At 44.6% G+C, this 12,352-nt stretch overlaps 1 protein-coding gene across 2 annotated transcripts in view; it reads right to left on the bottom strand.

The window, feature by feature from the left end:
- The window catches only part of LOC110498013 (chloride intracellular channel protein 4), a 29,863-nt gene extending 17,511 nt beyond the window's left edge, over nucleotides 1-12,352 (bottom strand). Inside the window, exon 1 of one of the 2 annotated variants that reach the window (XM_036954940.1) lies at nucleotides 11,849-12,352. Coding sequence is in view for 1 of the 2 variants with exons in the window: in XM_021574543.2 (XP_021430218.1) it covers nucleotides 11,849-11,917 (69 nt within the window). In the remaining variant the exon portion in view is untranslated. The remainder of the gene's footprint in view (nucleotides 1-11,848) is intronic. The other variant, XM_021574543.2, reaches the window with a different exon arrangement.

The following is a 12,352-nucleotide window of genomic DNA, read 5'->3' on the forward strand; positions in this document are numbered from 1 at the left end:
GCTGCCAACACACTGACTCAACTCCAGTCACTTTAATAATGGGAATTGATGGGAAATGATGTAAAATATATCACTAGCCACTTTAATATAATGTTTACATACCCTACATTATTCATCTCATATGTATATGTATATACTGTACTCTATATCATCTACTGCATCTTTATGTAATACATGTATCACTAGCCACTTTAACTATGCCACTTTGTTTACATACTCATCTCATATGTATATACTGCACTCAATACCATCTACTGTATCTTGCCTATGCCGCTCTGTACCATCACTCATTCATATATCTTTATGTACATATTCTTTATCCCCTTACACTTGTGTCTATAAGGTAGTAGTTTTGGAATTGTTAGCTAGATTACTTGTTGGTTATTACTGCATTGTCGGAACTAGAAGCACAAGCATTTCGCTACACTCGCATTAACATCTGCTAACCATGTGTATGTGACAAATAAAATTTGATTTGATTTGATTTGGTAGACCTACATTATGACCAAATAGCCACAGTAGCCCACTTGGCCACTGTTAAAACTGACTTAAAGCAGGTACAGCCTCAAGTGTTCACAGTAAACGCGCGCTGGAAGTTGCACAGAATTTTCACAATGTTCAAGTTTTCTCAGTGCTGAAAACAATTTGAGGGAACATTGCTGAGGACAATAAAAGGCCACTCTAAAATGTGCAGTTTTGTCACACAGCACAATGCCACAGGTCTCAAGTTTTTAGGGAGCGTGCAATTGGCATGCTAACTGCAGGAATGTCCTCCAGAGCTGTTGCCAGAGAATTGTACCATAGTTTTGGAGAATTTGGCCGTATGTCCAAGCGTCCTCATTACCGCAGACCATGTGTAACCACACCATCCCAGGACCTCCACGTCTGGCTTCGTCACATGTGGAATCGTCTGGAAGGGGCACTTAAGTGGGGAAAAACAGATTCTTATTGGCTGAGTCTAGCTACCAAGTGGGGCGGCAGGGTAGCCTAGTGGTTAGAGCGTTGGACTAGTAACCGGAAGGCAGCAAATTCAAACCCCCGAGCTGACAAGGTACAAATCTGTCATTCTGCCCCTGAACAGGCAGTTAACCCACTGTTCCTAGGCCGTCATTGTAAATAAGAATTTGTTCTTAACTGACTTGCCTAGTTAAATAAAGGTGTTCTCAACTAGCCTACCTGGTTAAATAAAGGTGTTCTCAACTAGCCTACCTGGTTAAATAAAGGTGTTCTCAACTAGCCTACCTGGTTAAATAAAGGTGTTCTCAACTAGCCTACCTGGTTAAATAAAGGTGTTCTCAACTAGCCTACCTGGTTAAATAAAGGTGTTCTCAACTAGCCTACCTGGTTAAATAAAGGTGAAAAAAAAAGAAGAAAAAAAATGATCAATGGAAACAGGATGCACTGGAGCTCAATTTCGAGTATCATAGCAAAAGTTGTGAATTCTTATGTAATTAAGGTTTCTGTTTTTTATTTGTAATAAATTATATTTTAAAAAATGTACTAGTTTTGGCTTTGTCATTATGGGTTATTTTGTGTAGATTGATGAGGATTTTAAAAAATGTATAACATTTTAGAATAAGGCTGTAACGTAACAAAATTTGGAAAAAAGTGGTCTGAATAGTTTCTAAATGCACTGTAGTTAGCTTCAGGATATTTTAATAAACTGGCTACTCAGCCTTTTAACTGGTATACACAAACAGTGTATTTTTCTCACGCCCCATAACGTTTTATGGCTAGGAACATCAGCAAGAAAATCATGAGATGTCCCACTCCGCCTCCCTCTCTCTCAGCAGCTCACTTTAGGGATTGTATAAATTACCAGTCAGGTCATTTTCATCAGTGCCTTTGTAATAACGATCATCCACCTAACCTTTTAAAAGGTCCTCATCTTTGAGGCCAAAATACTCCACTCAACCAAAGTGGTGGGAGATCAAAGCTTTAGACTGGGACCGGTAGCATGTCTGTTGTTTTTCCTTTGGAGAGTTCTGCCCAGTCTGCTCCAGGACTAATTTTAGTAAAATGACGGTCATATCCTCCCCTTCACTCACACTTAACATTCTAAATTGGGTGGGCTCAAATTCAAGCCACACTTTTACCAAATATGGAGCTGGCCGGCTGGCCAACAAGTGCTCCGCTGTTCTCCTCTCGTCTCTCTCCCAGTGACACAGGAGGAATTTCCTCTGGGAAGGGAAGAGCCACATCATGTTATGTCACGCCTACTCTGGGCTGGACGAGCATGCAGACTAGGCTGGGCTGGGAGGACTGGGCTGGCTGAAGTTGGGCTTGGTTTGGTGGACTGGTATCGGCAGAGTTGGCTGAGGTGGGCCTGTTACTTGGAAGGGAAGGGCTGGGACAAAGGCGGACTTGGCTATGGCTGGGTGGCTGTGGCTGGGTCTGTGGTCCAAAGGATGAGAGTGTGGAGGAGTCAGACCCTACGGGAAGGAAATGCAACACACCCTGGTGTGCCTCTGATTCATGTGGACGTCATGGAGTGGAAACCAAACATCTCCCAGACAGAACCTAACGTCTCCCAGACAGACAGGCCTACAGAGGTAGTAGAGGTATGGCTTGCAACATGAAGGGTTAATTGGGACACTGACCGAGGGGTGGAGAGGGATCAAATTTAGCTGACTGAGTTATCAGTAACATGACCCATTACTCTCTCCAGGTAAAGAATAATAACACAGTATGAAATTATAACTGAAAGTCAGGGATGAAGTTGAGTGAAACATGACTCAAGTAAAGTAAGAAGCAAAGAATAAGACAGAAACGGGGAGGGAGAAAAAGAGAGAGACACGTGCAGGAGATGTGAAGATGAAACCGTTCTGCTCATCTCCCTGTGACTGTCGTTTAAAGAGTTTGTTCCAACACAAACACTGAGGTCAGGTTGTGCTGTGACTCTCCACCGCCTTACAAAATAACAGACCCCAGACAGATGACTCCGAGACACACACTGCATTCCTCACCGACCATCCCAGTCCCACTCACTCTGTACACACACATCATTAAAACACTACATGTAGTCTTCAACATTAGTGGAGGCTGGGGAGGGGAGGATGGTTCATAATAATGGCTGGAATGGCGTGGTATAAAACAGATGAAAACACTGTGTTTGATACCATTCCATTCACTCCATTCCGGCCATTATTATGAGCCATCCTCCCATCAGCAGCCTCCACTGTTCAACATGCATATGATAGAGGCAACATCAATACAAAATATGGTGGTTCCCTGAAAAGATGGCTAGTCTAGACCACTTTAAAGAACCACCCTTTAGCTCAAACATTGTACTATGGGGGTTAGCCAGTTTGACATGGCAGCTATGCCTGCACCATGGACACACAAACAAACACTAGCCTCATTGCTCATTTTAAGTATTTGGTCCAACTGGCCAGAACACCAGACAACCCACCTTTGACCTACTGTAGCGTTTCATTCTGATCCAGAGTCTGGCACACACACAAAGATGTCCCAAAGCTTATGAGCTCATTCTTACAGTAACAATGCCAAGTACTGTAAGTGGTTGACTTGAGTAGCCCATCCACACGATTGTAAAAGGTGTAGAAGTATAGGTTAAATTGTATAATTAGCATACTATGGACCTAGTGGCTAGAGCAGTTCACCCACTGACACTGAAAACCAAACATGGCTTTAAATGACAGAGAAATTGATGTGGATAGAGTGAAGGAGGGAGTTAGAGGGATGGGTCCGGTTGGTCCCTTGCTACTCTATTCTCTATGTTTGGATAGCTCACTAAGGGTTATCTACACTAGGCATGGCTCACTGTCACTCATTTTACTAGTGTGGTGCTGTGAGGATGCAGGCAGCATGTGAAACATGAGCAGAGGGGATCGGGTAGTGACAGATTGGGTTACACTGCCTGCCCCGAGGGTAGATTCTCCTCATTTCTGAGGTTGAGCACTCGAGCACCCTCTTAGCGAAGTTGATGTAACAGAGAGCTAAAGATGTCAGAGGCCATGTCTATTTGTAAACTTGTTTAAATCTGATCTATAAAGTTGAATTTCAGTCCGAATTGTTGCCTGCCCTTTCCCAACACATCCTAAACCCTTTGCTATGTCCCCCCTCTCTTCTCCATTTTCTCACTCCATATCCATCATTCTCCCTCATTTCTTGTTGTTCTAAGCCAATCTTGTTTCCTGCCATTGGTCTACAAGATAAATGCCTCATTAGCAGAGGGCTTGCTTGGGACCAGAAGGATTAAAATGGCAACTTCCTCCCAACAGGCACCGAGCCTTTCCTCTGAACAGGATGGCATGAGGCACCGAGCCTTTCCTCTGAACAGGATGGCATGAGGCACCGAGCCTTTCCTCTGAACAGGATGGCATGAGGCACCGAGCCTTTCCTCTGAACAGGATGGCATGAGGCACCGAGCCTTTCCTCTGAACAGGATGGCATGAGGCACCGAGCCTTTCCTCTGAACAGGATGGCATGAGGCACCGAGCCTTTCCTCTGAACAGGATGGCATGAGGCACCGAGTCTTTCCTCTGAACAGGATGGCATGAGGCACCGAGCCTTTCCTCTGAACAGGATGGCATGAGGCACCGAGCCTTTCCTCTGAACAGGATGGCATGAGGCACCGAGCCTTTCCTCTGAACAGGATGGCATGAGGCACCGAGCCTTTCCTCTGAACAGGATGGCATGAGGCACCGAGCCTTTCCTCTGAACAGGATGGCATGAGGCACCGAGCCTTTCCTCTGAACAGGATGGCATGAGGCACCGAGCCTTTCCTCTGAACAGGATGGCATGAGGCACCGAGTCTTTCCTCTGAACAGGATGGCATGAGGCACCGAGCCTTTCCTCTGAACAGGATGGCATGAGGCACCGAGCCTTTCCTCTGAACAGGATGGCATGAGGCACCGAGCCTTTCCTCTGAACAGGATGGCATGAGGCACCGAGTCTTTCCTCTGAACAGGATGGCATGAGGCACCGAGTCTTTCCTCTGAACAGGATGGCATGAGGCACCGAGCCTTTCCTCTGAACAGGATGGCATGAGGCACCGAGCCTTTCTTCTGAACAGGATGGCATGAGGCACCGAGCCTTTCCTCTGAACAGGATGGCATGAGGCACCGAGCCTTTCCTCTGAACAGGATGGCATGAGGCACCGAGTCTTTCCTCTGAACAGGATGGCATGAGGCACCGAGCCTTTCCTCTGAACAGGATGGCATGAGGCACCGAGCCTTTCCTCTGAACAGGATGGCATGAGGCACCGAGCCTTTCCTCTGAACAGGATGGCATGAGGCACCGAGTCTTTCCTCTGAACAGGATGGCATGAGGCACCGAGCCTTTCCTCTGAACAGGATGGCATGAGGCACCGAGCCTTTCCTCTGAACAGGATGGCATGAGGCACCGAGCCTTTCCTCTGAACAGGATGGCATGAGGCACCGAGCCTTTCCTCTGAACAGGATGGCATGAGGCACCGAGCCTTTCCTCTGAACAGGATGGCATGAGCACACAGACACACAGTATCATAAGAAATCCCCCTAATCTTGTGTTGTGGTACATTGCTGGGTACATTTGGCCAAGGCCCAGTCCTGACAGTTTCAATGATGAAGCATTTTGAAGCCCAGATGCTGGAGGAGCAAGTCCATAGTGCAGAGAAGAGCTACCGCTCACAGTTAACAGCAGCGCTACACAACAACAGACCATTAATCTTTGTCCCCTAACTCATGATGCTGACTACAGCAGTACAATAGTGCTTGGGGAGAATAAACTGCTATATTGATTTGACTATAAAAACTGGCTACTCTCAATTGGCTTCAAATTGTCACCCCGGGGAAGAAAGAATGTCTTTACACTGAAAGATTCAGGTAAATATGCAAACAAGGGGCAAATTAAGATTGACATGCAGAAAAAAAGGTTGAGGGCAAGTTAATACTAGAATATACTTGTGAGGCCAAAAAACAGTTCCGTTTATTGATGGTGTTTTAACTGGATCTTACAACATAATGACATGACTAAGCAGAGGCAAAGGAGGGCAAAGATTAAACAAAACATATTCAAGCTATTCAAATATGTTCCTAATAATTCTCATGCCAAACTATTATTAACCTTTGATGGAAGATCTCACATTACATGGAGTCACATGCAATGTGCTATTTAACATTAAACAAATTGACAACATAATTTCAGCATGCTTATAGGGAAGGACACTCAACAAGCACAGCACTTACACAAATGACTGATGATTGGCTAAGAGAAGTTGATGACAAAATGATTGTGGGGGCTGTCTTGTTAGACTTCAGTGCAGCTTTTGACATTATCGATCATAGTCTGCTGCTGGAAAAAAAATGTATGTGTAATGGCTTTACACCCCCTACTGTAATGTAGATAAAGAGTTACTTGTCTAACAGAACACAGAGGGTGTTCTTTAATGGAAGCCTCTCAAATATAATCAAGTTAGAGTCAGGAATTCCCCAGGGTAGCTGTTCAGGCCCCTTGCTTTTATCAATTTTTACTAACGACATGCCCCTGACTTTGAGTAAAGCCATAGTGTCTATGTATGAGAATGACTCAACACTATACACGTCAGCTACTACAGAGACTGAAATGACTGCAACACTCAACAAAGAGCTGCAGTTAGTTTCAGAGTGGGTGGCAAGGAACAAGTTAGCCCTTAATATTTGTAAAACTAAAAACATTGTATTTGGACCGAGCTGACACCCCATGCATACCCCCACAAGACATGCCACAAGAGGTCTCTTCAGAGACCCCAAGTCCAGAACAGACTATGGGAGGCACACAGTACTACATAGAGCCATGACTACATGTAACTGTGTTCCACATCAAGTAACTGACACAAGCTGTTCAATTAGATTTTTTTTATATATATAAAAAACACCTTATGCTACTGCGGGAACTGTGAAGGAACAAAAACATTGGCACAGACACATGAATACACACACACACACACACACGATAACATACACACTATACATACACATGGATTTAGCACTGTAGATACGTTTTAGTGGTGGAGTAGGGGCCCGAGGGCACGCAGTGTGTTGTTGTGAAATCTGTGAATGTTTTTAAAATTGTATAAACTGCCTTAATTTTGCTGGACCCCAGGAAGAGTATCTGCTGCTTTGGCAGCAGCTAATGGGGAACCATGAGAAATACAAATAAACTCAGCAAGAAAAGAAATGTCCTCTCACTGTCAACTGCGTTAATTTTCAGCAAACATGTGTAAATATTTGTATGAACATAACAAGATTCAACAACTGAGACATAAACTGAACAAGTTACACAGACATGTGACTAACAGAAATTGAATAATGTGTCCCTTAACAAAGGGGGAGTCAAAATCAAAAGTAACAGTCAGTATCTGGTGTGGCCACCAGTACTGCAGTGCATCTCCTCCTCATGGACTAAACCAGATTTGCCAATTCTTGCTGTGAAATGTTACCGTCACTCTTCCACCAAGGTACCTGCAAGTTTCCGGACATTTCTGGGGGGAATGGCCCTAGCACTCACCCTCCGATCCAACAGGTCCCAGACGTGCTCAATGGGATTGAGATCTGGGCTCTTTGCTGGCCATGGTAGAACACTGATATTCCTGTCTTGCATGAAATCACGCACAGAATGAGCAGTATGGCTGGTGGCATTGTCATGCTGGAGGGTCATGTCAGGATGAGCCTGCAGGAAGGGTACCACATAAAGGAGGAGGATGTCTTCCCTGGAATGCACAGCGTTGAGATTGCCTGCAATGACAACAAGCTCAGTCCGATGATGCTGTGACACACCGCCCCAGACCATGACAAACCCTCCACCTCCAAATCGATCCCACTCCAGAGTACAGGCCTCGGTGTAACGCTCATTCCTTCGACGATAAACTAATCCGACCATCACCCCTGATGAGACAAAACCGCGACTTGTCAGTGAAGAGCCCTTTTTGCCAGTCCTGTCTGGTCCAGCGACAGTGGGTTTATGCCCATAGGCAACGTTGTTGCCGGTGATGTTTGGTGAGGACCTGCCTTACAACAAGACTATAATCCCTCAGTCCTGCCTCCCTCAGCCTATTGCATACAGTCTGAGCACTGATGGAGGGATTGTGTGTTCCTGGTGTAACTCGGGCAGTTGTTGTTGCCATCCTGTACCTGCCCTGCAGGTGTGATGTTCGGATGTACCGATCCTGTGCAGGTGTTGTTACACGTGGTCTGTCACTGCGAGGACGATCAGCTGTCCGTCCTGTCTCCCTGTACGGACATTGCAATTTATTGCCCTGGCCACATCTGCAGTCCTCATGCCTCCTTGCAGCATGACTAAGGCACGTTCACGCGGATGAGCAGGGACCCTGGGCATCTTTCTTTTGGTGTTTTTCAGAGTCAGTAGAAAGGCCTCTTTAGTGTCCTAAGTTTTCATAACTGTGACCTTAATTGACTACCATCTGTAAGCTGTTAGTGTCTTAACGACCGTTCCACAGGTGCATGTTCATGGTTCATTGAACAAGCATGGGAACAGTGTTTAAACCCTTTACAATGAAGATCTGTGAAGTTATTTAGATTTTTACTAATTATCTTTGAAAGACAGGGTCCTGAAAAAGGGCTGTTTCTTTTTTTGCTGAGTTTACAAATACAGAGACATATAGACACGGAGACAGTACTGGGAGAGAAGTGCAGGACATGAGCAGCTCTTTCCGTGACATCTCTCTGGTCTGAGACTGAGGGAGAAGTGTGCTGACCTTCAGGATGTTATCCTGGGAAGACATCCCTGCAGGTGTTCTTTAAAAAGCGGTGAATGGTACATTATTGGGCTCTGTTGCCATGGTGTCCGTGTGACTCTCTCCAGCAGCACATAACACAGACAGGGACATAGTAGATTACTTCCAATGTTTATTGTCACTGTTGTCATTATTGATAGGCGGTGGAGTTGTGCCTTTATCCCAGCATGAAACAGCCTTGCCCTTGGCAAACTTGCTGGCAGAGAGACAGCATACAAAGGTAACATACAAACTAAAGATTGAAAGCATGTCATTTCTGGTTTCATCTGTGGAGTCATCTGTATTGCTTCATGTTTCATTCAGTAACTAAGGTATATGGGTGCTGGGTGATTGAGTGGCCATTGTGCATTTGTCTGCCTATAAATGGCCGATGCCCTGAGTCTCGAGATAATATGAGTCATCAAGGAAAAGTGACCACACTTCCAGAGAGGGTAGTCAGGAGGGATGATTCAGCCTGAGGTGTGGTAGGGCTGGATGGGTACAGTAGGGGTCAGATTGGATTTGAGCCATCAAAATGACACCACGGGAGTCTTCAAGCCTTCATTAAAATCTCAGGCTGGGTATCATTCTGCATAACCACTTGCAGTTCAACTTTCTCTTGGCCAGATATCCCAATTACAGTTTGCAAACCAACTGTCTCATATGAGCAAACAGATGGCAGACATTACTAACTACCTATTTGACTGCTATGAGGAGGAATCAAGAGCCAACTGAGATCAACAACATTTACTTAGTATGTGTATGCCTACTGTAAAACAATAATTCATCTGCAGGGGATCAAGGGTTAAATTGACGTCAGGTTAATTCTGGAATTCCGCATCTATAAAACCTTGAGGTCTGAACTCCCTTCTACAATCCAAACAATTTCCATAGACTCCTGGCTAAACCAACAGTAAACAGTGTGAGTAGAAAATCCTGGACACTCAAATTAGCATTTGGATTTTAGTTTACTATCTTTCACACACCCGGACAATGGGGGAAGATCTTGTGTACACAAGTGCAGCAGAGAAAGATCACACAGCACAGTAACAGAGGGAGAGGTGCGGGAGAGTGGTTGTAGTCACATGTGTGGCGTCACCAGGGATGATGTAACTGCTCCTGAATGCGAGGGGTGGCTCACTCTGAGGTAGCTAGCTAGCCGTAGCTGGCTGTCGCTAACACCACCCTGTCTTCTGTTATGCAGTGAAAGCCCAGTGGCCAAAGGCAAACAGTCCAGCATTATCAATACAGAACACTCATCCTCCCTCAACAAAGGCCTCTCTCCTGGACGCTGAAGATCACCTCTGTGTCAGTAGATGAGAACAAAGGAGGATAAAGAGAGAGAAAGAGAGAGATCCCATCTGTCTACTGAACCCAAGCACCGAACAGAACAGGGCAAAGAGTTTTTGACCAATCTGTGATAACAATTAGGTATAGAGTTGTCTCCGTCTCCTTTCTCACACAGGCCGATGAAGAAGGCAGACTGCTAGATCCTGTGTCCGCCATAACTGCAGTCATATTGCAAAAAGTGAATGAGTCATCTGACAGATCGTGAGTCTGTCTATTGCCATTCACCCATTTCTTGCAGAAAAGAGACACATGTATCAAGATCTCACTGTCAGCAGCATCATAACCAGTGATGATCATAATCACTAGTGAAACACTGCTTGGAGGGGGGCAGTGAGTTTACATCACCATTAAAGCTTGTTTGCAGGCAAAAGGCCTCTGACGTTTTTCCCTAAATGAATTCAGGCCCCCAAACCCACTCACCCCTCCATTCCCCCGGGGTTACACCCCCTCCTCCTGTTTTCCCTCTCCCGCTCGTTTCCCGCTTTGCCAAGCAACTGGCAGAAGAAAATCAAAAACATTTACAGATCACAAACAGGGTTAATGGGAGTTTATAAAATATTTCAGTCCTATTCTAAGTCAGATATCAGTCTGATGTCCCGAATTTTCTAGTCTAGTTCATATACCTTTTTTTAAATGAGTAACTTTAGATTGATCGAAATGCAAGTTCAAAGATCTTCCTCACATACACTACAAGCTGTATTACTTCATCGCTAATGTATGCCAACTAAGAAGGGGGAGGTATCCTCATTCTGGCAGACTTGGTGAGGGAGAATATTGTGGGAGCCAAATGCTTCTTTCCCTTTCCTGTGTAAATTTCAGAAGTTTACTCTCCGACTTCTTATAAACTTGAGGAGGGGAAAGTCTGTTTTGTTGCATTTATTTGCACCACACCACCATCACTATCAGCCTAAGCAGGACCTAATAATAAACATATGACAGTAGTTGTATAAGATATTCGTTCATTCTCTCTTAAATTGACAAATATCACAAGTTCCATCCCCCTTTCAAGTGTGCCTCGACATGACAAAATAACAACTAAGCTCCCAGATATCCCACGACCGGAATTCTGTATTTAAGTCTAGGGCAGCAATTCTTTTGACCACAATGCGACCAAACCGTGCTACAATGTATGGTTTATCGATTGATTGAATGCAACAATGTTCCGCTGATTTAAGGGCTATTGCTGAACTTTCAATTACATTTACAATTCAAGCTTATTAATTAAAAAAATGTGTACCAAATCGAGACACACTTGAAAGGGGAGATGCTTTTTTCTTCCTCTCCCTCTTATGGTGGGAGAAGAGGGCCGTGGTATCCGCCCTACACGTCTGACATAAAACCACATGGCCACACTTTGGGAAATTTCAACAAAAAAAATGAACCTACTGAAATTGTGACAAATCTTAAAACGCTTGGGCAAACTTATCACCATGTTATTTGCAAGACTCGTTGACTTCTGTAGACCTATGTACGGTAAACTACGCTTCTCCAGGCAACCGTTTTTGCAAGCAAATGGCAGCAATATAACTAAAACCAAATGGTACATAAATAAGGACAGCCCACTTTTGTAACTGTCCTACGCACTCCAATAAATAAAAGTATATATTTTTCTACTGATAAATCCACAAACGACTAAATATATTTGTCAATGTAGGCTTAATAATAATTATGCTAACTTATTATTCAGAAGAATATTGATCATTAACAAACTAAACTTTTCCCAATGCCGAATGCGACGGCCGAAAGAGAGCCTGCTACTGGACAATCTATTCAGGGACGTACCTTCACAAAGAGCTCGATAACGGGTTCGTTATCCGCCTTGATTCCATTATGGGGTACAGACAGAGACATTGTGAACTAAACTTAAAAATGTTCCAAATGAAATATATATTATTTTCCAACAAACTTGTATCTTCAGCCTACTCGCTCTTCTTCGCCACCCTCTTTCCGCGCAGTATTCGGATAACAGCTTTTCCAAGGCTAGTGACCAGCTGGACAATCGCTGCAATTCTCACACAAGAGTGCTGAGGTGCTGGGAGGAGAAAGTCGACCACGAATATAGCAATGTGCTATTGGTGCAGCCAGTCTACAAAACTGACCGCTTTCCTCGGTGTTCAGCGATCGTTGATCCCTTTGACTCTTCAGTCTTTTTGATTGCTTGAGTGCTGGAGTAGGATGAAGAGAGGAGGACGGGAGGGAATAATATTTAAAGGCGTGATGTCCTCTGCAGAGCAAACAATACAAATGTGGGCAGGGTTTCAGAGAGGAGTCTTGATGGATGAAGGA

The sequence above is a fragment of the Oncorhynchus mykiss genome, chromosome 19 (assembly GCF_013265735.2).
Source record: "Oncorhynchus mykiss isolate Arlee chromosome 19, USDA_OmykA_1.1, whole genome shotgun sequence".
In the NCBI taxonomy this organism is placed as follows: Eukaryota; Metazoa; Chordata; class Actinopteri; order Salmoniformes; family Salmonidae; genus Oncorhynchus; species Oncorhynchus mykiss.